At 48.6% G+C, this 27655-nt stretch overlaps 1 protein-coding gene across 3 annotated transcripts in view; it reads right to left on the bottom strand.

The window, feature by feature from the left end:
• The window catches only part of crtac1b (cartilage acidic protein 1b), a 292689-nt gene that overhangs the window by 11872 nt on the left and 253162 nt on the right, over nt 1-27655 (bottom strand). For all 3 annotated transcript variants that reach the window (XM_072239018.1, XM_072239019.1, XM_072239017.1), the window contains 4 exons: nt 18867-19003; nt 10656-10738; nt 7721-7821; nt 2998-3166 (listed from right to left, as the gene is read on the bottom strand). In XM_072239018.1, coding sequence (XP_072095119.1) covers nt 2998-3166; nt 7721-7821; nt 10656-10738; nt 18867-19003 — 490 coding nt within the window. The remainder of the gene's footprint in view (nt 1-2997; nt 3167-7720; nt 7822-10655; nt 10739-18866; nt 19004-27655) is intronic.

A 27655-nucleotide genomic window follows, 5' to 3' on the forward strand; every position in this document is an offset into this window, starting at 1 on the left:
TGTGGTACCTTCAGGAGTTTGGAAATTGCTCCCAAGTATGAACCAGACTTGACATCATTTTCTGATCTCAATTCGATAGAAAATTTGTGGGCAGAACTGAAAAAGCGTGTGCGAGCAAGGTGGCCTACAAACCTGACTCTGTTACATCAGTTCTGTCTGGAGGAATGGAACAAAATTCCAGCAACTTACTGTGAGAAGCTTGTGGAAAGCTACCCAAAACGTTTGATCCAAGTTAAACAATCTAAAGGCAATGCTACCAAATATTAACAAAGTGTATGTAAATATCTGACCCTCTGGGAAAGTGATGAAAGAAATAAAAGCTGAAATAAATCATTCTCTCTACTATTATTCTGACATTTCACATTCTTAAAATAAAGTAGTGATCCTAACTGACCTAAGACAGGAAACAACAGGAATTCTGCAGATGCTGGAAATTCAAGCAACACACATCAAAGTTGCTGGTGAACGCAGCAGGCCAAGCAGCATCTGTAGGAAGAGGTGCAGTCGACGTTTCAGGCCGAGACCCTTCATCAGGACTTCGAAGGAAGAGGCAGTTAGTCCTGACGAAGGGTCTCGGCCTGAAACGTCGACTGTACCTCTTCCTACAGATGCTGCTTGGCCTGCTGCATTCACCAGCAACTTTGATGTGTGTTGCTTGACCTAAGACAGGGAATGTTTTCTAGGATTAAATGTCAGGAATTGTGAAAAGCTGAGTTTAGATGTATTTGGCTAAGGTGTATGTAAACTTCTGACTTCAATTGTATACTGAGGCATGCTGACCTCCAGTTCGGAGGAGCCTTCGGTCTCAGGCAGCCCCTCCCCTGGCTTCCCCAGGTTCTTTCTGTATCTCTGATGCCACAGGGCCCTCTGGGTCTGGTCCAACAGTAACTACCTGCTCTTTCTCTGGCAGACAGGCCTTTTTCTTCACCTTCCTACCTGTCAGCTGAACACACCTCTCACCATCATCCATATTGCACCCATGCCTGTCTTCCACTGCTACTGGCATGGGTGGGGAGGGGGCGACAGAGGGAGGAACAGCTGGGGAAGGGTCACTGGTGTTGCCTTATGCCTCCAAGGTGGAATTGGCAGCCAGATTTGGGGGTGGATTTCAGAAAATACAACCATCCACGCGGGGGGCCAACACCAGCTCCATCACGAACACCCTCCCTGCCTTCAATCCCCTTCTCAGGGCCAGAAACACATCTCGCACAGACCCCAGGCGTTCAATTTTGCAATAATGCATTCACGACCCCCAACAGTCTCAGCTACGGCCCTGACTGTGGTGCTGACCTCACAGAGCTGCAGTTCGCCATGACGATCACTGCACAGTCCAAAATTCAACACCACCATTGAATTTTACACAGTCCACATCCAGCAGCATGCCAGCAAACAGTCTGAATAACAGTTCAGAGAAGGGAGGGAAAATGGACATTAACGTGGACAGGCAGGGACGTCCATGCAGTAGATAAATTTCAGCACTATCCCTGCCACTACGAAAACAAAGACACCTCTCGGACCAATCCACTCTTCCTCTGCCCACTCCAAAGTCCGAAGTTCTCTTCACCCAGTTGCCCTGGGCTAGGGGTTTCGCTGTTCCAAAACGGGAAAAATCCATCTCCACTCCAACAAGGTTCAAAACTTCAATTCTGTCAACCCACCAGCTGCAGCCTCAGCTCAGTCTCGAGAGACAGGGACCAAAAACTTTACAAAATGGAGTCCTTCCAGGTAGGAAACTGTTCTGACCTGCTGCCAAGATGATGCTCCACAACCCAAAACATTCTGGCTCTCTCCAAAACTGTCCTTTTGGGATTTTACTGCAGAATTTTCAACTTCAGAAGAGAGAGAGAGTTCTAACAGTGTGAACCTCTCTCAGTACACTCCTTCCACAATGTAATCCTCCCTCAGTACCGCCCCTCCCACAGTGTGACCCTCCCTCGGTACCACCCCTCCCACAGTGTGACCCTCCCTCAGTACCACCCTTCCCACGGTGTGACCCTCCCTCCGTACCACCCCTCCCGTGGTGTGACCCTCCCTCGGTACCACCCCTCCCTCAGTATCACTCCTCCCAGTGTGACCCTCCCTCCGTACCACCCCTCCCACAGTGTGACTCTCCCTCGGTACCACCCCTCCCACAGTGTGACCCTCCCTCAGTACCACCCTTCCCATGGTGTGACCCTCCCTACGTACCACCCCTCCCGTGGTGTGACCCTCCCTCGGTACCACCCCTCCCACAGTGTGACCCTCCCTCAGTACTGCCCCTCCCACAGTGTGACCCTCCCTCAGTACCTCTCCTCCCAGTGTGACTCTCCCTCAGTACCACCCCTCCCACGGTGTGACCCTCCCTCAGTACCACCCCTCCCACAGTGTGACTCTCCCTCAGTCCCACTCCTCCCACAGTGTGACTCTCCTTCAGTACCACCCCTCCCACAGTGTGACCCGCCCTCAGTACCACCCCTCCCACAGTGTGACTCTCCCTCAGTCCCACTCCTCCCACAGTGTGACATTCCCTCAGTACCAGTGTGACTCTCCCTCAGTACTGCCCCTCCCACAGTGTGACCCTCCCTCAGTACCACCCCTCCCACAGTGTGACCCTCCCTCAGTACCACCCCTCCCACAGTGTGACCCTCCCTCAGTACCACCCCTCCCACAGTGTGACTCTCCCTCAGTCCCACTCCTCCCACAGTGTGACATTCCCTCAGTACCAGTGTGACTCTCCCTCAGTACTGCCCCTCCCACAGTGTGACCCTCCCTCAGTACCACCCCTCCCACAGTGTGACTCTCCCTCAGTACCGCCCCTCCCACAGTGTGACTCTCCCTCAGTACCACCCCTCCCACCGTGGTGGTTATAGCTCATTCCTGTTAGCGCTGTGAGATCTGACCTGAACCCCCGACGACACATCAGTGACCCAGCTTTCCCTTTCACAGTTGAATCTATGGACAGTGACACTTGGGGGAGACAGGCCCAGACTCCAGTGGGAATTCCGGATTGCAACCTACCCAGTCCGAAGTGGGCGACTGGTTCCATCTCACACAGATAGCCCGAGCCCCCATCGATGATACGAAGGTGGGACCCACTTCTCCTGGTGTACAATACCACCTTCGCGCCTCGAGCAAACGCCCCAAACCTGGTGCGCGGCATCACCCGCAGCCAGTTGTTGCCGAACCCCTGAAATCAAACCATATGAGCAACTGGTTAAAGATCTTAAAGTCCTTAAAGATTAGCTTTATTTGTCAAATGTACATCAAAGCATCCAGTGAAATGCGTCGTTTGTGTCAACGATCAGCACCGTCCGAGGATGTTCTGGGGGCAGCCCGAAAGTCTCACCAGGCTTCCAGTGTCAACACAGCATGCCCACAATTTACCAGCCAGTACATGGGGGGGGGAAATCAAACAACTGGTGGTCTTGGGGATAATGTACAAATGCCTTACAGAGAGCGGCGGGAACGGAACCCAATCGGGATCACGATTGCTGGCACTGTAGAGAGTTACCCTGACCACTACAATACTGTGCCACTCACACACCCCTGCCCTTCCTCCAGTTCCCAACACTCTCCAGGCCCAAAGAGTGTGAACCCCAGGACAAGTAAGGGGGCAGGGGTGCTGAGAGGCTGTTTCCCATTGTGGGAGCACTGAGAACTAGGGGAGTAAAGTGTTGCCTATTTTGGATGTAGATAGAGTCACTGAGTGGTATAGTACTGTAACACGTCCTTCTGCTCACTGTTTCTATGCTGACCACTGTGTCTGTCTATACTACACAGAACATAGACACCTACAACATATTGTATTAGACCATAAGACATAGGAGCAGAATAAGCCTATTTGGCCCTTCGAGTCTGCTCCGCCATTCAATCATGGCTGATCCTTTCTTCACTCCTCCTCAACCCCATTTCTCGGCCTTCTCCCCGTAATCTTTGATGTCATGTCCAATCAAGAACCTATCAATCTCTGCCTTAAATGCACCCAACGACCTGGCCCCCACAGCTGCATGTAGCAACAAATTCCACAAATTCACTACCCTCTGGCTAAAGAAATTTCTCTGCATCTCTGTTTTGAATGCACACCCCTCTTTCCTGAGGCTGTGCCCTTTTGTCCTAGACTCTCCCACCATGGGAAACATCCTTACCACATCTGCTCTGTCTGGGCCTTTCAACATTCGAAAGGTTTCAATGAGACTCCCCCTCATCGTTCTAATTTCTAGTGAGTACAGATCCAGAGCCATCAAACATTCCTCATATGATAGCCCTTTCATTTCTGGAATCATCCTAGTGAACCTCCTCTGGACCTACTCCAATGCCAGCACAAACAACACAGGTCCTTCAGCCTACGATGTTGTGCCGACCATGTAACCTGCTTTAAGCAACTGCCTAGAATTTCCCTAGCGCATAGCCATCTATTTTCCTAAGTACTTATCTAAGGGTCTCTTAAAAGACCCCATTGTATCCGTCTCCACCATCGTTGCTGGCAGTGCATTCCACACACTCACCACTCTGTGTGTGAAAAACTTATCACTGACATCCCCTCTGTATCGACTTCCAAGCACCTTAAAATGTTAGCATTTCAACCCTGAGAAAAAGCCTCTGGCTATCCACACAATCAATGCCTCTCATTATTTTATACACCGGATCTAATGGGATGATATAGTAAACCCATTTGCCTGCATACCATGCCTGGGTGTCATGAGAGTGTAGCAGTTAGTGTAACACTATCACAGCCTCAGCGACCCGAGTTCAATTCCTTCTGTGGTCTGTATGGAGTTTGCAAGTTCTCCCCGAGACCACTTGGGTTTCCTCTGACTGTTCCGTTTCCTCCCACGAGCCAAAGACACATGGGTTAGTGGGTTAACATGGGTGCAATCAGGCATCAAGTTCGAGCAAGGGGGGCCAGTTACCATGTGCCTTGAAATAAAATAAAAACACAATAGATCTGCATATTCCTCCATTCCTTGTTCATTCAGGTACTGTACTTGTCCAGGCGCCTTTTAAATGCTCCTGTTCCTGCCTCCACCACCTCCCCTGGCAGCTCATTCCATATACCAACTATTCTTTGTGCGAAAAACTTACCCCTCTGATCTCCTTCAAAGTTCAAACCTCCCTCCTCTCACCTTAAAGCATGTCCTCTAGATTTAAATGCCTGTACCATGAAAAACAGGCTCAATTCACACAGAATGCTGGAGCAACTCAGCCTGTCTAGACTGCTGACTGGGTTCTCGACCTGAACCCTCAGTTGTGCATTTGCCTCCACAGTAGCTGCCCGACCTGCTGAGTTCCTCCAGCAGACTGTTCGTGGCTTCAGACTCCAGCATCTGCAGTTTTTTGTACCTCCATCTGATCACCTTGCCTATACCTCAATCTTATCAGACTCCATTGTGTCACTTCTCAGTCTCCTTTGCTCCAGGGAAAATAGGCCCAGCCTACCCAATTCCTCTTCAAACCCTCCAATCTGGGCAACATCCTTGTGAATCCTTTCTGCACCTTCTCCAGAAAAATCACAAGGTTTCAGTAGTGCAGAGGCCAGAATGGAACAATATATTCCAGGGCAGCCCAACCATCACCTTGACAAGGAAGAATTTCTTCCGTAGGTCATTGGGCATCCTTGGAATTCTCTCTCCAGAGAGCTGAGAGGCACAATTGATATGCAAGGTTGAGGTACTTTAGTCCATAGGAAAGTTGAGGGTGATGGGGAGCAGGTCAGAGTGTGGGGCTGAGATTATTGGATGGTGTAGCAGTTTGATTGAACAAATGGACCTGCTTCCAACAGAACACAACACAAGTCAACAAGTCAGGCAGCATCCGCAGAGGTGAGTGAACAGTCGACGTTTTGCACTGGGACCTTTCAATACTAGAAAGGAAGGGGGAAGAAGCAAGAATAGGAAGGTGGGTGGTTGGCGAAGGAGTACAAATTGGCAAGTGATAGGTTAGACCGGGTGAGGGGCAAGCTGGGTGGGTGGGGTAGGGAGGGGGATGAAGAAAGAAACTGGGAGGTGATAGGTGGAAGAGGTAAAGTGCTGAAGAAGGAATCTGATAGGAGAGGAGAGTGGACTGTGGAAGAAAGGAGGAGAGGTGCCAAAGGGAGGTGGTGGGAAGGGAAGGTGTAAGAAAGGAGCCAGAAAAGAGAATAGAAGAGAGAAGGGGAGGGAAACAGAGAGGGGGAGAAATTGATGTTCATACAATCAAGTTGGAGGTTACCGAGACAGAATATGAGATTTTGCTCCTCTAGCTTGAACTTGGCCTCATCATGGTATTAGAGGAGGCCTTGGTCTGACATGTTGGAATGGGAATGTTTCCGTTGTAGTATGATTGCTCTATGGTAAATTGGTGAACTGGTGGACAGTTCTCTTGGCCAGTGAAGTCTGATCTCAGCACAACCTCAGTTGTTAGAAGCATGTCCCTGAATTGCATTACGCCTTACATCATAGTGGACCAGATGAACAGAGACTGCTGAAGTTTAGGATGACTCTCCCTTCCCTAGCTTCTCCACAGTCAGCATTGGAGCATACATGAGGCAGGAGCAACACTACAGGGAATAGCAGAACCTTTTATCATCACTAGAGAGGTCCGATGAGGCTTGGGTTTCACATCTACCCCACGAGTGGCTTCTCCACACCACATGCTCTGCCTCTCTGAAATTCAGCCTGGATTTCAGGTCACTTAGAGTGGCCCAGCTCACCACCTTCTATCTCACGGACAAGAGTGCAACCCACTGTCAGACCCCACCCTATCCTAATCTTGTCTGTGGTCAGGTCTCACTCACTGACCTGGGTTGTGATACCTTGGTGCAGCCAGAACCTTGACCAAAACCCAGAAGGTCTCTGTCTCCAAGCTGTGGGGGGAGCATTGGTAAGCCTCAGGGACATACCCTCTTCTCATTAGTACCATCAGGGAGAGAAGGTATAGGAGCCTGAAGACAGACGCAGACACAGACACACAGGAACAGCGTGTTCCCCTCCAGTATCAGATTTCTGAACACTACCTCACGATTCCCCTTTTGCATTATTGATTGATTCATTAATCTGTTCATGTATTTGTTTGTTGCTTACTTATTTATTGAACTTGATGTAATTTTTATATATTACACTGTACTGCTACCAATAAACAATTTTCATGAGATATGTCAGTGGTAATGAACCTGATTCTGATTATCTTGCCCTCCTCCCATGGAGCACTGACCTCGTGGACACCTCTCACAGGAGATGAGGAGTCAGACATTGGGTTGGAAGAGACTCAGACAGGAGGCAGTGACACTGACCTCGTGGACACCTCTCACAGGAGATGAGGAGTCAGACATTGGATTGGAAGAGACTCAGACAGGAGGCAGTGACACTGACCTCGTGGACACCTCTCACAGGACATGGGGAGTCAGACATTGGGTTGGAAGGGACTCAGACAGGAGGCAGTGACACTGACCTCGTGGACACCTCTCACAGGAGATGAGGAGTCAGACATTGGGTTGGAAGAGACTCAGGCAGGAGGCAGTGACACTGACCTCGTGGACACCTCTCACAGGAGATGAGGAGTCAGACATTGGGTTGGAAGAGACTCAGACAGGAGGCAGTGACACTGACCTCGTGGACACAACTCACAGGACATGGGGAGTCAGACATTGGGTTGGAAGAGACTCAGACAGGAGGCAGTGACACTGACCTCGTGGACACCTCTCACAGGACATGGGGAGTCAGATATTGGGTTGGAAGAGACTCAGACAGGAGGCAGTGACACTGACCTGGGTCACCTTAAAGACAGAAAGGGGCTGAGCCCTGGACTCTCCGTGGGCGATGATGAGATCCAACATCCCGTCTCCATCAAAGTCCGTCGCCACGGCACCTGTGGGAGGGAAGAACGCAAGGTGGGGTGAGGAAGCAGCCACCGCTCTCTGAGAGATGGGGGTCTCCACTGTCCCAGGTTGTTTCCAAACCACCACCCCCCCCCCACCCACCCCGGCTGAGGGTAACAGATTGTAAGTTCCGATCGGATACGGTCAAGATGTCACGGAGTGGTGGATGGAGTAAACGTGCGAGAGTGGATCGTGTGGTGGAGAGGACTTGTTCTGCTCCAAAATTCACCACCTCAGAGGGCACTGGGGGCAGATCCCACAAGGAATTCCATCAGGGTACTGGGCAAGCATCTGGAAATGAAAACTACGTGGAATTAAGGGTAAGGACATAGAACATAGAACAGTATAGCACAGTACAGGCCCTTTGGCCCATAATGTTGTGCTGACCCTTAAACCCTGCCTCCCATATAACCCCCCCCACCTTAAATTCCCCAATAACTGAGTGAGATTCAGCAGAGAGATCGTTCACAGAACAGCACATGGACAAAAGGCTGAATGTCAGAAAGACAGAGAGAGAGAGAGAGAGAGAGAGAGGGGGGGGGAGGGAGAGGGAGAGGGAGGGGGGAGAGGGGAGGGGAGGGGGAGGGGGGCCCAGAAAGGGAGCGAATGGGAGGGGAGGGAGAGAGAATGGGAAGGGCGGGGAGAAATGGGAGGGGAAAGGGAGAGAAGGAGAAAGAGAGAAAGAGAGATAGAGAAAGGGATAGAGAAAAAGAGAAAGAGAAAGAGAGAGAAGGGGTGAGAATGGGGGAGGGTGAGAGAATGGGGAGAGTGAGAGAATGGGTGGGGGAGGGTGATAAAATGGGACTGGAAGGGGGAGAAAATGGGATGGAGAAGGCGAGAAAATGGGAGGGGAAGGGGAGGAGGAAAGAAAGAGAGTGAGAGAGAGAGAGAGAAATGGGAGGGGAGGGGAGAGAATAGGAGGAGGAGGGAAGGAGAAAAGGGAAGAGAAAGAAGGGATTAAGTGAGAGGTGGAAGGAGGAAAAGACAGACAGAGAAAAGGAGAGAGGGAAACAAGGAGAGTGACTGCCCTCTTATTCACTTCTTTGTCTCACCAACAATGATACATCATCAGGTTACTGGAGGAGATTGGGGTTGAGGGAAAGTGGATCAGCCATGATGAAATGGCAGATCAGACTTGATGGGCCAAATGGCCTACATCTGCCCCTATATCTGATGGTATTATTGGATTGGCAACTCCATTATCAATGGCAGGTTAGAGTGTGGGAGCCACCAGAGGAAATCTAGGCCGTCAAAGAAAGCATCCAAGTTACAACTTCCCAGTCAGGTTACAATGATTACATTGTGTAAGCCGAGAGGGAGAAACAGGGGGAAAATAGAATGATGTGAGAAGCTGGGAGGTGAAAGGTGGCAGAGGCAAAAGGCTGAAGAAGAAAGAATCTGGCAGGAGAGGGCAAGGGACCATGGGAGGAAGGGAACAAAATGGGGGTGGAAGGTATGGGTGATGGGTAGGTCATGAGGGAAGGGGGAGAGGGGAAAGAGAAAGGGTAGAGGGGCCACAGGGATGAGAAAAGTAAACGAGATGGAAACAGAGGACAGTGGCTACTGGAAGTTAGAGAAATCAACGTTGATGCCATCAGGTTGGAGATTCATCAGGATGGGTATGACGTGTTGTTCCTCTAATTTGCGTCTGCGCTCAGTTGGGCAGCAGAGGAGGCCATGGACAGATATGTCGGATGGGAATGGGAAGCCTGGGTCTTTTCTGTAGAGTTTGCCCAGTGTCTCAGGCAGCACCAGTGAGGTGGGTATCTGGGTCACCGATCTCTCCCTCACTTCCCTCTGACCATGATCAACACTGAGGGGAGTGGGTTGAGGTCACTGTCAGGCCTTGCACAGAGCCACCACCTCGCAACTCCAGAGTCCCGCGTTCGATCATGACCTGTGGCACTCTCTGTGTGGAGTCTGCACACTCTCCCCATGGGTTTCCCATTCAGATGCTCACGGTTCCTCCCACATCCCGATGAAACACGGGATTGGTGGGTTAACTGGCCGCTGTAAATTGCCCCCAGTGTGTAGGTAAGAGGTAGGATACAGGAGAGCTGATGGGAATGTGGGGAGAGTAAGATAAGGTCAGAGTAGGATTAGTGTAACTGGGCGGTTGATGGCCAGAAGGGCTCAATGGGCCGAAGGCCTGGTTCATGCTGTCAAAATCTTTGCAAAAATGATGATGAGAATCAAAAAGTGCTGCAACACAGACAAAATGCTGGAGGAACTCAACAGGTCAGACAGCATCTGTGGAGGGGAATAAACAGGTCAGACAGCATCTGTGGAGGGGAATAAACAGGTCGGGCAGCATCCCATGGGGGTGGGGGTGGAATAAACAGTTGACATTCTGGGTCAAGGCTCAACATTAGGACCCTTGGCCTGAAGCATTGACTGCTTATTCTTCTCCATAGACATTGCCTGAATTGCCGAGCTTCTCTCCAGCGTTTTGCATGTGTGTTGTTCAAGATTCCCATCATCTGCAGGATCTCTTGAGTTTGCAAATTAATTGCTGACAAGGCTCGGTCTAATCTCTACAACACAAGAGACACCTCAGACCGCAATGTAACTTGGAGAGCACAAATGACATCCCACCATAATGGCGCGAGCTAGGATGGTGAGCGGGAACGACCTCTGACCTCCAGCTCTCCTCTGATTTGCCCAGTTCAGTGCATGGGTGCAGAGGTCAGAGATGAGCTAAACGGTGAGGAGATCGCCACGGAACCACTGACCGCACCCTGCCTAGGGCAGAAGACCCCTATACCAACACCCCTCAGCCCAGGCACCACCAGCTTGACCTCAGAGGGGTCCAGGTGGACTTTACCTGTCCCTTGTCCAGTTGGTTCTGTGGCATCTCCGGCGTTGGCCTCCTCTAACAGTGGGTCTGTTCCTTCACGTCGGGTGACCCTGGAATCGATCAAAGCAAGACAAGGAGTCAGGCCCTCCTGAGAATGCTTAATACAACTCTAAGTTTCAGTGGACCAGACCAGAATGTGACCAGGTAAAACAAAGGGAGCACCAAGGAAGTTCACCAAAATTTCAGCCCCCTACTCTACTCCGTGCACACTCATGACAGCGTGGCCAGATTCTGCTTGAACTTCATCTACAGGTTTGTAGACAATACCACTTTAGTGGGCCACCTTTCACAAAACGATGAGCTGGAGTACAGGAAGGAGACAGAGAGCTTAGTGGCATGGCATCAAGACAACAACTTTTCTCTGAAAAGAGCTGGTCATTGACTTGAGAAAGGGGTTGGGGAGAGGGAGGGCAGTGAACGTGTTCCTGTCTATAATCAACAGTGCTGAGGGGGAGGAGGTTGAGAGCTTCAAGTTCCTTGGTGTGAATCTACCGATAGACTGTCCTGGTCCAACCATGTTGATGCCATACCAGGAAAGCTCACCAATGATTCTTCCTCAGGAGGCTAAAGAAAACTGTCGAGTCTTGTTGACTCTTACCGATTTTTATTCTGTCTGAATGCATAACGGTTCGGAATGGCAACTGTTCTGCACATGACTTTAAGAAACTGCGAGAGTTATGGATACATCTCAGCACAGGAATCTGTCTCCCAACTATAGGCTCTGTCTCTAGTCCTCAGAACCTCAGTGAAGCAGCCAGCATAACCACAGATCCCCAGTAGATGGGGTGTCCTCACCTACCATCTCACTAGCCTCCGCATCCAGTACATAATATTCCGTAACTTCCACCATCTCCAACAGGATCTCACCACTAAGCATATCTTTCCCTCCTCCCCACCCCCCCAGCTTTCCACGGGGATCACTCTCCATGTGACTCCACTTGTCTTTCCCCACTGATCTCCCTCCTGGCACTTATCCTTGCAATTGAAACAAGTGCCACACCTGCCCCTACACCTCCTCCCTCACTACCATTCACTCCTTCCACAAAAAGCAGGATCTCCCGCTGGCCACCCATTTCAATTCTCCTTCTCATTCCCATTCCAACATGTCAGCCCGTGGCCTCCTCTCCTGCCACGATGAGGCCACCCCACTCCGATTGGACGAGCAACACCTTATATTCCATTTGGGTAACCTCCAACCTGATGGCATGAACATCGATTTCTCAGACTTTCAGTGATTGCCCCCCCTTCACCATTCCCCATTCCTGTTTCCCTCTCTCCCCTCATCTCCTTACCTGACCATCACCTCCCTCTGTTGCTCCTCCCCCTTCCTTTTCTTCCATGGCCTTCTGTCCTCTACTATCAGATTCCCCCTTCTCCAGCCCTTTATCTCTTTCACCGAACAACTTCCCAATTCTTTACTTCAGCCTCTCCCCCCCCCCTCCCGGTTTCCCCTATCACCTACCACCTTGTACTTCTTCCTGTCCTCCCCCCACCTTCTTTAGTCTGACCTTCCCTTCATTTCCAGTCCTGTGAGATGGACGGTGGTGTGTGAGCCCTCGGATAAAAAGTCGTTTTATTTCAGGAATAAGCACTGAAGAACCACAGAGATACATGCACACACACTGAGCACCCTCTGAGGTGGCATGCACTGGCGACACCCTTTCCTTGCTGTGGGCACCACCTTCCAGTGGCGATTTACTGGGCGCCATTGCGGGTCTGGGGTAGGATCTCCTCGGTGCCCAGGCCACGGGAGAAGTCGGTTCCTATCCCGTCATAGTGGCTCAGGGGTGTGGGGCGGCCCTGACCACACCAAACCCTGCTCCGCCGGAGGTGCTCGTGGGACCCAAATCTTCTTCAGGAGCCGGTACCACACAACACGAGCTTCATTATGGAGATACCCACCGTGCTGTTCCGTGACGCGTTGAGACAGTTCCTGTAAGGGCTGCTCTTGCCGTACAGATATGCCACGGCAGTCTTTCTTACCAGGCACACAAAGGTTAAGGATGTCCCCAGTGGAAGTCTCGCTGTGCAGGGGATTTTCCCCCTGTACATTGGTGACCGGGGTTGAAGGGTGTTGCACAGGGTTGTACTGTGTAATAACGCTGCCCTGACCAAGTTCACTGACATCCCGTGCACCCGTCCTTTCTGTGGATAGGAGGAGTGAGTGTACCATGCCCACATGGAGTGCGAGAGGTTGCAGCCCCTGTTTGAACCTGAAGGGGCTGCTCCTCAAGTTCTGGCTGCATTTCAGCCCCGCTCTCCTGATTTATGGGCACCCGATACAGTGGGGAGGGGGGCAAGTTGCTCGGTAGATGTCCTGCTCCTGGGCCTAGCCAGGACGGCCATTTACAGGTCCAGCTAATGGGCTGTCAGGGGGCTCTGCCCAAGCCGACTGCCTTCCCTTCTTCTAGGGCTACACTCGTGCCACAGTGACCTTAGAGAGGGAGCATGCGGCCATTATGAGTATGGGGAAGGGGATTTCTGGGATCGGTGTGGCCCCCAGAAAATTGAGTTCAATATAAGTGATAATAATTACTTTAATTTGAATTAATTTGAATAGTAATCCTTAACCTTTGTATGCCTTTTGCATTTGCATAAAGTTTTGTACATTTGCAAAAGGGACTCAGAGGTTGCACAAGTGTACCTGTGACCTGTCATTTTATCTCCTTCCAAATGATTCAATATTAGAGTTTTATCCTATTTTGCTGGTCTAACCCTCTCCCTATCCTGTGACCTCCTCTGACCCCAACCTCTTCAGCACTGCCTACCTCAGCTTCTGTTGCCTGGATCTGAAGCTCGGAAACCCCTCCCTCCCTCTCTTCCACTAGATCTTTGGCCACTTGTCCTACGCCTCCTGGCTTTCCAGGCTGGAGAACTTGCTTCATCTGCCGGCCAATGGGCAGCCCCGAACTGTCTCGGATTTCAGCGGCAGCCCGCACCTGCTGCAGTACCGAGGCGCACCAGCAGAGTGAGCCGCTGGGCAGCAAGTCCCACCGGTCAGAGCCACACACGCACTGCCGGAGGAACTCAGCGGGACGGGCAGCGTCCATGGAGGGAATTAAACAGCCCTCGTTTCTGGCCGAGGCACGTCATCAGCATCTGGACTCTTGGCCCAGAACGTCAGCTCTTGAGTGTCTGGCAATTTCCCTCATCTGCTCTGTTCTAAAGCATCAGCCAGGCAATATAATCACTTTAGGGACAAAAAAAGCAGAAAATGCTGGAAACGTTCAGATGTCTGTGTGTGGGGAGGGGTGTGTGGAAGGGAGACGGACAGCTGATGATAATGCTGTTTCATTAGAACTGGGGAAAATTCTGATATAATAGAGAAGGCAGGATAATAGGATTGAGCAGGATTAAAGATCAACCATGATGTAATGGCTGAGCAAACTCGATGGGCTGAATGGCCTAATTCTGCTCCCATGTCTAATGGTCTTATGTTTACTTGCCTCCAGAGATACTGTCTGACCTGCCAGGTTCATCCAGCATTTTGCATGTGTTGATCAAGATTTCCAGAATTTGTAGAACCAACCAGATCCTGAATCCGAAGACTGCAGAAGCTGGAGATTTGAAATAAAAACGGAAGATGCAGCTCAGACACTAACTATGTGATGAGACTAATCTCCTCCAGAACCATCTTCTCCAGAACGTTGGGCTAAGGGAAGACCTTATAGCATGTAAGATTGTGAGAGGCAGAGACAGGGGCAGGCAGTTAGGATCATTCTCCCAGGCTGGAAATTTTACACACTGGAAGAGAAGGAGAAGGTTTAAAGCAGATGTGTGAGAAAGATTTTTTTTATTACACAGATAGTGTGGGTGCCTGGAACAGACTTCCAGGGGTGGTGATGGAGGCAGATGTGAATGGGAGGGAGAATTAAAATGGGATTAGGGTGAGATTAGCACAAATGTATGCTTGGTGGCCGGCAGGATCCTAACGGATCAAATGGCCTGTAGGGAACAGAGGGACATGGACCAGCTACAGGCTGAAGAAATTGAGTTTAATTTAGCATTCAGCCCAGACATGAGGGGCTGATTGGCCTGTCCCCGTGCTGTCCTGTTACCTTTGTCACCTTCCTCCCCAACCTTCTCTCCTACTGAAAACTAACCTGCATCTCTCTCCTCCCTGAAACACCGACAGCTTTCCTCGCCCTGTGGAGGCCGCCCGCCTGGCCGAGTGCTTCCAGCACTTTCGGTTCCTGTGACACAAAGAAGCTCTCTGCTCCCTCCACCCAGAGCTTGTGCTCCATCCCCACCCTCCGGACTGCGGTCAGGGAGAATGGGTCGGAGGTGGTAGGTCAGAGGGCAGATGTGGACTTGCTGAGCCGATGCTGGGGGGAGACCCAATGGGCACTGAGGCTGATGTGGCCAGGGGACAGTGAGCGTCCCATCAGATTCTGGGAGGACACTCTGCTGGTTGGGAAGGGACACTGAGAGCCACAGAGGAAAGGGGCACAGAGAAGAAAGGTCTCAATTCTCTCTTGAGACTGATCACGCCTGGTCAGTCTCAAGTGAGGACATCTCTGAGACAGGTTTAGATCTCTGTCTAAAGGTTGGAGCTCTATCTGTGGTCTTCAGAAGGCAATGCCTCAAAAAGGCAGCATCTATCATTGGGAACCCAATCACCCATTGTGCCTTCTCCTCATTGCTACCAGCTAGAAGAGGTACAGGAGCCTGAAGGCACACTCTCAATGTTTCAGGAACAGCTTCTTCCCCTCCACCAGCAGATTTCTGAAAGGACAATGAACCCATATATACTACCTCATTTCTTTGCCTTTGTTTTGCTCTCACTTTGCAATACACATTTAATTTTATATATATTTCTTATTGTGATTTACAGTTTTTTTAAGACTATGTCTTGCAATGTACTGCTGCAGCAAAGCAAACTATTTCACAACATCTGAGAGTGATATTAAACCTGGTTCTGATTCTGAGTGAGTGGGTGGTAGAAGGGCTTTTTTTGCTGTTGTTGTTTTGCTGGGGCTGCTCGTGTTGTTCTGCTGAACACTGTGGACATGCGATGTGGGTGCCAGAGTGTGTGGTGAGACTTGCGGTCTGCCCCCAGCACGTCCTTGGGCTGTGTTCGCTGTTAGCGCATGCGATGCATTTCGCTGTGGTGTCTCGATGTACGTGTGATAAATAAATGAACCTCCGGGCAACACCACGGCGAGCTACCGGAAAGACAAGTCAAGGAGGCAGCGTGTTTGGCAACTGACATCGTGTGGGAAGAGTGGAGAGTGAGAGGCCACTCTCAGGTTGGAGGAGCAATTCCATCTGGGTAGCCTCAAACCTGATGGCAAGAACATCGATTTCTCCAACTTCTGGTAACTTTTCCCCTCCCCTTCCTTCTTCTTCCCCACTCTAGCCTCTTACCCCTTCTCCTCACCTGCCTATCATCACCCCCTAGTGTCCCCCTCCTTCCCTTTCTTCCATGGTCCACTCTCCTAGCAGATTCCTTCCTCTCCGGCCCTTTACTTTTTCTGTTTATCACCTCTTGGCTTCGTACTTCAACCCTCTCCCCCATCCACCTGGCTTCACCTGTCACCTTTTAGCTTGTCCTCCCTCCTCTCTCCCCACCTTCTTGTTCTGGCATCTTGCCCCTCCTTTCCAGTCCTGGAAGGAGGGCCTCAGCCCAAAACAGTGACTCTTCATTCATTTTCATGGATACTGCCTGACCGGCTGAATTCTTCTAGCATTTTCTGTGTGGCACTCTGTGTTTTCAGCATCTGCAGGTTCTCTTGTAAAAATGACAGCTGACAGCTTACAGATCTCAGATAAACATTCATTCAGGTGCCTTGCCGTTCGGCGTGGGTGATCGTGTCTCTCCATCCATCACGGTGCCTGACCCTCCGAATTGTAGCTGTTGCTGCCCCTGTTTCTAATCACGATGTTATTCCATCTATCATTTCCATTCTCTGTCTGCCTCTGCTTATTTTTCCTTCCAGCTTTCCAGTTGTAACTAAATGTTCTGATGTCTCTCTTCGCATGATGTGTCCAAAGAATCTTGATCGCTGTTTTCTGATTTTTTTTAAGTAATATACATTTTGTTTTTGTTCTCTGTAGAACTCCCTCGTTGGTTATCCTGCCCGTATATGATATGCGTAGCATTCTTCTGAGGAACCACACCTCTGCAGCATTGATTCTTTTTTCCATTGCATTTGTGATGGTCCATGTCTCGCAGCCATACATCAATATAGGAAGAATGTAGCAGCTGAGAGTTCTAAGGCGGATGTCAATTGCTATTTTCTTGTTCGTTAGGATGTTTCTCATTTCTGTAAACGCTCTGACAATTTAGAAATCAAGTGGTTAAAAGGAAACACATTTACATGGACTAACTCATTGCACAGATCTGCAGAGTTGTGGAGATCATGGTAACCAGCCTCCCCTCCATGGACTATGTCCACGCTTCTCACTGCCTCGGTAAGACAACCAAACCTTGCTCCACCTCACCTCTTTACACTGACTATATCCCATCTATCCCTCAGCACAGATGAAGGGTCTCAACCCAAAATGTTGACTGAGTTAATGAGGTAATCCAATGATCTGCTTTTACTTCTTGTTCAGATTCCAGCTTCTGCCATCTCTCGTGTCTCCAGATCGACTTTCTGTCAGATTAAGACAAGACCATAAGACATAGGAGCAGAATTAAGCCACTTGGCCCAATGAGTCTGCTCTGCCATTGCATCATGGCTGGTCTACTATTCCTCTCAGCCCCAATCTCCTGTCTTCCTCCCATAACCAGTGATGCCATGACTAACCTAGAACCTACTAACCTCCACTTTAGATATGCCCAATAACTCAGCCTCCACAGCCGTCTGTGGCACTGAATTCCACACATTCATGGTCCTGGGGTTAAAGAAATTATTCTTTGTTCTGAAGGTTAGTGGAAAAGGGTGCACGATGGTCAACATGAACTTGGTGGTCCAAAGGGTTTTCTCTGTTCTGTGTATCTCTGTTGCGGGGGTTCTCAGCCTTTTTTTACGCAGTGGACCCCTACCATTAACTGAGGGGTCTGTTGGACTCGGGTTGGGAAGCTCTGATCTATTGATTCTGAGTCTATGATGTTTCCTTCAAAATAGAAACCTTTAGTGAATTAATGATAGAGGCACCAAATGGTGGTGACAGGTTGAGTGTGAAGTGGGATTGAATGCAAGCAAGAAACACAGGGACTGTGATCAAAGCTCAGCGAATTGAAAACCATCTGATCTAGGCCCAAAGACATTTGTCACTGGGACTGAGGAGTGAATTCAATCCATATTTTAATATCAGAGAACACGGTCAAATCTCAAAATGAAAAGCAGCACAAAGCCAAGACTAGGAGGGGGAAAAAAGATGGTATTCGATCTTTGAAACAGAGAGTGGACAAAATGTCCGTGAGCAGGTAAGGTATCTGCCAACAGAGCACTTATCCCCTCCCTTTACTCCTTCCCCCTCTGCAGTGGGACAAGTGCTTCTCCCTACAGCCAGGTGTGGAAGAATTTGATTATTGAAAGGCTTAGATAGAGTGGATGTTTCCTACAGTCGGTGAGTCTAGGACTAGAGGGCAGAGCCCCAGAACAGAGGGAACAGAGGTGAGGCAGAATTTCTTTAGCCAGAGGGTGGTGTATCTGTGAAATTATATAATTTTGTAAAAATATAAATTAGAATTAAAGGGTGTTTGAAAACCACCCACAGTTTGTCACAGTTTAGAGCTATTTCTGGGTGAAGGGGTTGTTACCATGGTTACGAGCTCTACAGTAGCACTGTGGTTACCACAGTTTAGAGCTATTTCTGGGTGAAGGGGTTGTTACCATGGTTACGAGCTCTACAGTAGCACTGTGGTTACCACAATGCTATTACAGCTCAGGGTGTTGGCGTTTGGGGCTCATTTCCAGGGTCCTCTGTAAGGGGCTTGTACGCCCTTCCTGTTGGTGCTTGGGTTTCCTCCAGGTGCACCAGTTCCCCCCCCACCATTCCAAAGACGTACGGGTTAGATGGTTAATTGGTCATTGTAAACTATCCTGTGATTAGGCTAGGGTTAAGATAGGCCGATTGCTGGGCAGTGCAGCTCTTCGGGCTGGAAGTGCCTGTTCCGCTCGGTATCCCTAAATAAATAAATAAAGTCAGTGATAATAAACCTGATTTTGATTCCCAGTAACCATGGTTGCAAGGACTGGAGCAGGGGCTGAGTTAGGCAGGACCCACCTGAAGATACGATTGGCGGAGGACCCCCGATATGCAATGTTGTTGAAGAACACCTCAAGGTCTTGGTCGTTGTCAAAGTCAGCTGCGATCACTGTCCGAACTGGAGAGGGCAGCGCAAAGTTCTGCGTGGCGATGTTCTGAAGGAAAAACAAGGTCAGACTCAGCGATTAATAAATAACTGGTGGACCCATGGTGCCTGGGCACAAAGATGTCACCCTGGGAGTGTATGTCAGTAACAAGGCCAGTGATTGGTTCTTCATAAGGGGCATTTAAACTGAGTGAACGCTTTGGGTTGGCAGCAACATTGGACGCAGGAGATTCCTGAAGTACCCATGGCTGCGACTGGTAGCCCCAAACAAGAATATTTGATGATTACCTTCCCTTGGTAAGCAGAGTCACCACTTTCCGGCACCATCTTAACTCTTGCTCTCTCTCATAAAAAGGTAATTTTTTCTCTCTTTTTAACTTATTTAATTTGATTTTTATATACTTATTATAATCTATGGTGTATTTTGTGTATTGCATTGTACTGCTGCCACCAAAGCATTGAGTTTCATGACATATTAAACCTGATTCTGCAGTTGCTGGAGGGAGGGAGGGAACGTCGACTCAGACCATGAGAGGCCTGCGTCGGGTACTTTCATGCCTTACAAGGCGCAGATTGGAAGTCTGTGTGGGGCACCACTCCTCGCACAGACTAGAGCAATGTGAGATTAAGTGCCTTGCTCAAGGGCACAAACACGCTGCCACAGCTGAGGCTCAAACTAGTGACCTTCAAATCACTAAATGAGCGCCTTAATCACTTGGCCATGTGCTGGAAATCCAGGGCAACCCACACAAAATGCTGGAGGAATTCAGTAGGTCAGGCAGAGAGGGGAATAAACAGCAAGAGATTTGGGCCAAGTTCCTTCATTAGGACTGGAAAAGAGAGGGCGGTGGACCGTGCGAGAAAGGGTAATCACCTCCCTCTGGTGCCCCTCCTCCTTTTCCATGGTCTTCTCTCTTCTCCATTTAGATTTCTTCTTCAACCCTTTACCTCTTCAACATATCACCTCTCAGCTTCTTACTTCATCCTCTCTTCCCCACCCACCCACCCACCCATCTTGTCCCTCACCTGGTAAAACCTATTAACTGCCAGTTTGTACTCCTTCTCCTCCCCCCAACTTCTTATTTTGGCCTCTGCTCTCTCTCTTTCTAGTCCTGATGAAGAGTCTTGGCCCAAAGCACTGACTGTTTACTCCTCTCCATTGCTGTTGCCCGACTTGCTGAGTTCCTCCAGCATTTTGTGCCTGCCATCATCGGTTGACCACGTTGGTTTGGTGGGTGTGAAGATCTCCTGCAGCCAAACCGGGTACAACAGTAAACCATCCGGCTGTTCCATGCTCATCTCTACTAATGATATAATTAACTCCACAGACCATTGAAATGCGCTTCAGCTGCGATCGCTTATTAGCAACAGGTCTGAAGACCTGATCCCGTTGCCAGTAACCCAGCCTGTCCTGAGAGCTCAGCAGGTCAGGCAGCATCTTTAGAGAGAAATGGGCAGTCAATGCTTTGACCACAATGAAGGATCTCAACCTGAAACATTGACCGTCCATTTCCCATGCAGATGCTACTGGACCCACCGCGTCCCTCAGCAGCTCTTATTTTCCTTCTAAAGGTTTAGAACGGTAGGGGTGGAGATACCTGGTGTTAAAGGTTTATATCGAAGAAGGTACAGGCTGATGGGGATCTGGAATCGGACAGAGAGAAAGGAGAGAGAAAATGTTCAAAGTAAATTTATTATTAAAGTACATATAGGTCACCATTTACTACCCTGAGATTCATTAACTTGTGAGCATTCACAGTAAATACAAAGAAAAACAATAGAATCAATGAAAAACTGCACAGAAGATGAACAAACATCCAATGCCCACAAGACAACAAACTGCACATATGAAAGGAAAAATACCGATAATAATAATAAACATGAGATGATGGGTCCTTGAAAGCAAGTTTATAGTTTGTTGAAACAGTTTAGTGTCAGGGCGAGTGACGTTATCCCCTCTGGTTCAAGAGTCAGATGATTGAGGGTTAATAATTGTCCCTGAACCTGGTGGTGGGACCCCTGAGACTCCTGTGCTTCCCTCTTGGTGGCAGCAGTGAGAAAAGAACATGGCCCGAGTAATCGGAGTTATTGAGGATGGGTGCCGCTTTCCTGCGACAGTGCTCCAGGTAGGCGTGCTCAATGGTGGGAAGGGCTTCACCTGTGATGGACTGGGCCAGATCCACTACATTTTATAAGCCTTTCTCTTCAATGGCATTGGTGTTTCCATACCAGGTCACAATACAACCAGTCAGGATACCCTCCACTGCACATCTACAGAAGTTTGTCAAAGTTTTAGATGACATGCCGAATCTTCACAAACTTCTAAGAACGAAGAGGCATTGCTGTGCTTTCTTCAAAATGGCACTTATGTGCTGGGCCAAGAAAGAGTCCTCTGAAATGATAACTCCAAGGAATTTGAAGTTGCTAGTTTGAAGTGGCGGGAGGACAGGGAGCAGTGCGCCGCGCGTGCGCAGCCCTCCGGTGAAAAATGATATCGTATCCGTTAAATAGGGACCGTGGACAATTCTGGTTTGATGGAGATGGACGTGAAAGCACAGAGGAACATCTGGAGAAATTCCTGAAACGCCAGTTCGCTGCTGTCTTTACCGCGCGGTCGGAATCTTCCGGAGGGAAGGCCTCAAAGTCCCCGGCTTTGCCTGCTGTTGGCGACTGAGATCGAGGTCGAATCGCTCGGATAGAGGTGCTGCTTGGTACTCGGTGTTGGAGAGCTGATCGGAGGCTCGAAGTTTTCGGATGACTCAGAGTCGGACTGTGGTCGGGGATGGCAGGGAGAGTTTTTTCTTCCTTCTCCCGTCTGCGTGAGATGTGGGACATTTGAGAGACTTTGAACTTTTTACTGTGCTCATGGACTTCTTCATCAAGTTATGGTATTGTTGCACTGTTGTAACTATATGTTATAATTATGTGGTTTTGTCAGTTTTTTCAGTCTTGGTCTGTCCTGTGTTTTGTGATATCACACCGGAGGAAATATTGTATCATTTCTTAATGCATGCAGTACTAAATGACAATAAAAGAGGACTGTGTGTCCTCATAATCTAATCTTCTCTACCCCGATCCCCTAATGAGGTTAGGCTCATGAATCTCTGGTTTCCTTCTCCTGAAGTCAATAACAGCTCTTGGTTTTGCTGACATTGAGTGAGAGGTAGTTGTGACACCACTCAACCAGGTTTTCAATCTCCCTCCTATTCATCACCACCTTTGATTCGTCCCATAATGGTCAGCAAACTTGAAAAACGTTGGAGCTGTGCTTAGCCTCACAGTCATAGTTGTAAAGTGAATAGAGCAGGGACTAAGCAACCAGTATTGTGGTACGCATGTGCTGATGGAGACTGTGGAGGACATGTTGTTGCCAGTCCAAACTGACTGCTGTCTGCAAGGGAAGAAATCGAGGGTCCAGTTGCACAAGGAGGTATTGAGGCCAAGGTCTTGGAGCTTATTAATTAGTTTTGAGGGGATCATAGTAGTGAATGCCAAGCTTTAGTCCATAAAGAATGCATATTCTCTGTCCAGATGTTCCAGTGTTGAGTGAAGAGCTAATGAAATAGCATCTGCTGTTGATCTATTGCGACGGTAGGCAAACTGGAGCAAATCCAGGCAGTAGTTGATGTATTTCATCACCAACCTCGCAAAGTACTTCATCACAGTGGATGCGAGTGCACTGGACGATAGTTATTTAGGTAGGTCACCACCTTCTTCTTAGGCATCGGTATAATTGAAGCCTGCTTGAAGCAGGTGGGTACCTCACACTGCTGATGCGGGGGGTTAAATATATCACCCCAGTCAGTTGACCACCACAGGTCTTTAGTACTCGGCCATAAACCCCGTCTGGGTCGCATGCTTTCTGTGGATTCACCCTCATGTAGGACATCCTCATGTTGGTCTCAGAGACTGAAATCATAGGATCATTGGGGGGGTGCGACTGTCCGTGATGGTTCCTTCATGTTTTGACAATCAAAGGGAGCATAAAAGGCATTGAGCTCATCTGAGAGCAAAGCCTTGTAGTCACCTATGTGAATTGATTTCACTTTGTGGGAACTGATAGCATCCATAACCTGCCACAACTGTTGAGTATCCTTCATTGATTTAGGTTTGCTCTGGAATTGCCACTTTGCATTGAGATGGTTTTCTGGAGGTCGAACCTGGATGGCTTGCATTTTACTTGGTTGCCAAAGTGTCAGAGAAAGGAGTAAAAGAAGGGTCATAGAGTCACAGTGATAGAGTGCTACAGCATAGAAGCAGGTCCTTTGGTCCTTCTAGTCTTATTCTGCCTAGCCACATCAACTCGTACCAGGACATTAGCCCTCTATAGCCTTTCCATTCTCTTAAATTTTGCATTTACCACCTCTGCTGGCATCTCGTTCCACACTAACACCACCCTCTGCGTGAGAAGTTCCCCCTCAGATACCCTTAAAAATTTCACCTTACCCTTATTTCTTAGTCCATGACCTGTAGGTCTAGTTTCACCTAAACTGAGTGGGAAAATCCTGCTTGCCTTTACCCTATCTATACCTTTCATAATTTTGCATACCTCTATCAAATAGCCACTCATCCTCCTGCACTCGAGGGAATATAGGCGTAACCTGTTCAGTCTTTCCCTGTAACTCAGGCCCACAAGACACTGTAATAGCTTTGTAAATTTTTTGTAAATTTTCTCTGAGGTCTTTCAATCCTATTGATACCTTTCCGATCGGTAGGTGACCAGAACTGCACCCAATAGTCCAAATTTGGCCTCACTAATGACTTCAACTTAACATCCCAATTCCTGGCTTCAACACCTTGATTTAGAAAAGACAATATGTTAAAAGCTCTCTTTGTGATCCATCTACTGTGACACTGCTTTCAAGGAATTATGGATCTGTATACCCAGATCTTGCTGTTCTACGGCACCCATCAGTGCCTTACCATTCCCTGTACATGCCCTAAACTGGTTTGCCCTCACTAAGTGAAATACCTCTGGAGAGATGGGGAAGGGTTGGACAGAAGGGGGGGTGGTGTAATGATATAGGACTAGTAATGAGTATTTAGGGAAGGAGATGGAGAAAGGTGTGAGGATGGAGGGATGGAGAAAGAAAGATTGGGAAAGAGAGATGGGGATTGAGAGAAAGTGATGGAGAGAAGGATAGATAGAAAAGGAGAGTGAGATAGAGATTGGGGGATAGAAATAAGATAAAGATGGAGGAACAGAAATAGAAAGATTAGGATGGAGAGGGGTGGAGATGGGTGGAATGGGAATGAAAATATAGAGATGGAGGGATAGAAGTATAGAGATAGGAAGGAGATTGATGGAGAGACAGATGGACGGATATAAATAAGGAGAAACAGATGGAGGAATAAAAATACAGAGGGGGATGGAGATAAAAGGGATGGAGGGATAAAGACTGGGAGATAGGAATAAAGAGAAAATGAAAGAGAGAAGATTAGAGAAAAAAGTCTATAGAAAGAGAGGGCATGATCGAATAGAGATGGATTAAGAGCAGGGGGCAGGGGGTTAGGTTGTATGAGGAATAAGGAGCCACTTGAAGATATCAATGGCTGAGGGACCTCAGGGGACTGGACAGTGGGATGGGAGTCTCAGGAGACGAGAGTCCTGTGATCAGGAGGGGGATTGTGGGGTATCTGGATTGAGAAAGATGGGGAGAGAATTTACTGCTGTGCTCAGACCTACATACTCAATGCTTTCCCAGTAAATATTATTTATATGACTGGATATGGATAAGACAGTGCTCTTAATATTCATTGAGTCAAGAGAAAAAGATGCCGATTAATTAGATTTGTGAGGTCGGCTTTTAATCAACAGTTTCCAATCTACTTTCGTTCAGATTAATAGTCCGTTGTTTAATTAAAATCTTTACATTTATGGTCATTCCCCTCCAAACGCACATGAGGTGTTAGTGTAGCAACACCAGTTTCTTAAAGGGAAAATCCTCGTAGTTACTGGTTGTTGGAGAATCTCCTCGACCTTGTCTCTTCCTCCATCCCCAAATGGCCATCCTGATCTGGAGCTCAGGACTTGGGAGTGACCAGGATCGCAGGAATGGAATGTTCCGGCACGCCACGACACATCGAACCCAGGGTGGTGCGGGGAGCTTACAGAGCAGGCGTAACTGTGTGTGGGTGGGGGCAAAGAGCGGAGGAGAGAGGGGAGTGTTGGGGCAAAGTTGATGTGGGGTTTCAGATGTGTGAGGGAGAGGGAAAGAGGTGAGTTGGGCAGTCTGGGGTGAGGAGAGGAGGGGATGGCGAGGGAGGCTGCATGGGCGTCTTTAGCAAGGGAGAGGGGTATGGGGAGTGGAGAGGCTATGGAGGAGGGACAGGTGCATGTACGGACACTGCGGAGGTGGGGGAGCATGTAAGCGAGGTGAAGTGAGGCAAGGGGGAGGGTTGCAAGGAATGGTGGGTTGCGGCAGAGGGGAGGCAGCAAGGGAGGTTGGAGGCGAGTGGAGGGTGGTGGCAATAGTGTTTGAAGGTGAGGGTTTAGGGGAGGGGAGGAGGGTGGAGGGTGTTGTGGAGGGTGCTGTGGAGGCTAGAGAGTGCAGCAGGTTGGTGGGGGAGGGTTGAATGGGAATGCTAGGGACAGGGAGGACGAGGTTTGTGGCTGATGGGAGGGGATGGTGGAGGAGGGGGGGAGAATGTATATGGCAGATGAGGTGTGGGGACAGCTGCAGTCTCTGGGAGGGGATGAGGAATGGCAGACCAGGCCCACGATCTAATACAAATCAGATCTGACCAACTGACTGTGGTTCCCTGCCTCCCTCTATTTACCTCCCTCTCTGTCTCCTTGAGTAAAGTTGCTGGATAAGCCAAGTGCCCTTTTAATGAAACAACAAACCTAGCGAATTGAAATAGAACGAATCCATCAGTTCCCTCACCAGCCCTTTTTGGACGAAGTCCTTCAGGACAAGTGAGAGATTTGTCAGCCTGTGGCTCCAACACTCCACTCAACACCACTGTCCCGGTGAATAAAATGTTCCCCAAGTTCCTACTTACCGTCTCCCAATCTATAGCTATTTCTGGCACGTTAGGTGAAGAAAATGCAAAAAAAAACTTCTTTAATCCCCAGCCTCCTTCCTCTCATTAATAATTCCCTGAACTCACATCACGGGAGCATCCCTCACCTGATAAATTCTTCCTCGAAAGAAATTCGATCTGCTTTCATTTTACTGGCAAGTTTAATCTGATCCAGCCATATTTCCTTATTAATTTTTTAGCCAATTTTTCCAGCTTCTTTAAAAATATTCTGTCTGATCTTTTGACCTGCTATGTAAGATGGATATCAAGACCAGTCTGTTCAGGAGGAAACGAGGGAGCAGACTATCTGAGATCAAGTGTTGAGTAATGAGCAGAGGTTAACAGATGAACATGTAGTTAAGAGGCCTTCGGGGAACAGTCATCATAATCTGAAAGAATTTAATAGAAAAATTGAAAGTCATTTAGCTCAATCTGTGACTATGGTCTTAAATCTGAATAATGCAAACTTCAAAATTATGAACTACGACTTGGTTGTGGCAGACAAGTAAACCACATTAAAAGCGACACGGTTAAGGGAGCAATGAGTAATGTTTAAAAAATAATGCGAAGTTTACAAGTAATATATAGCAAAAGAGTCTCGCAGTGATACAGCATGGAAACAGGCCCTTTGGCCCAACTCATCCATACTAGCCAAGACAAGCCTATTTGGCACATATCCCCCTGAGGTTTTCCTAACTGTGTACCTGTCCAAATGTCTTTTAAATGTTGTTAATGGACCTGTCTCAATTACTTCCTCTGGCAGCTGGTTCCATATACTGAGCACCTTCTGGGTAAAGTTGTTTCCTGGGTCTTTTTTAAGACTTTCCCCTTTCACCTTAAGCCTATGTAGGCCCTCTTGTTTTTGATTCCTCTTTCCGTGGGAAAAGGACTGAGTGCATTCAGCCTATCTCTGTCCCTCATGGTTTGATACACCGCTGCAGGGTCACCCCCTCAGTCTCCTGCGCTCCAAGGAATAAAGTCCTTACTTATGCAGCCTCTCTGTGAAACTTAGTCTCTCAAGTCCTGGCAGCATTCTCATAGAAACGTTCTCATAAAGATGCACTTATCTGATCTTGACCTTAAACTAAAATCTTTCATGAACTGAATGATCTTTCTTGTGTCAGCCTTTGGCTGTGCCATTCTTAGTGTTGAAAGCCCCAGCCTGTTCAGGCTCTCTTGGTAATTATAAACATCTTACAGAACATAAAACATTACCTTCGGCTCATGTTGTTGTGCCATATTTATAATCTACTCTAAGATCAATCTAACCCTTTCTTCCTATATAACAGTCCATTTTTCTATGTTCCATGTAGCCACCTAAAGGCTGATTTATACTTCTGTGTAGGCTCTATGCCATAGCCTACGCAAGTGGGCTGTGCCGTTGTGAGCATTTATGCTTGTGCGTTGGTGTGCCTGCATTGCTCTGCAATTCACCGCCAAAACGCTCGTTGGCGGTGGGGTTTCTATGCCACCGTGTTGAGTTTCTTTGTGCACTTCAAACAACGGCGACTGAAACTGAGCGCATCATGTTGGAGTTGGAGCGAATAAATGTTGAACAAGACTTACTTTTATTGAAATTACTGCAACGCAGAAAAGAAAGAAGACATCAGAGGAGATGGTGTGTATGACCATTGAATGGATTGAGGCAGAAGGAGGGTGAATTTTCTGTGCTTGT

Source organism: Mobula birostris, chromosome 21, assembly GCF_030028105.1.
Source record: "Mobula birostris isolate sMobBir1 chromosome 21, sMobBir1.hap1, whole genome shotgun sequence".
Taxonomy (NCBI): domain Eukaryota; kingdom Metazoa; phylum Chordata; class Chondrichthyes; order Myliobatiformes; family Myliobatidae; genus Mobula; species Mobula birostris.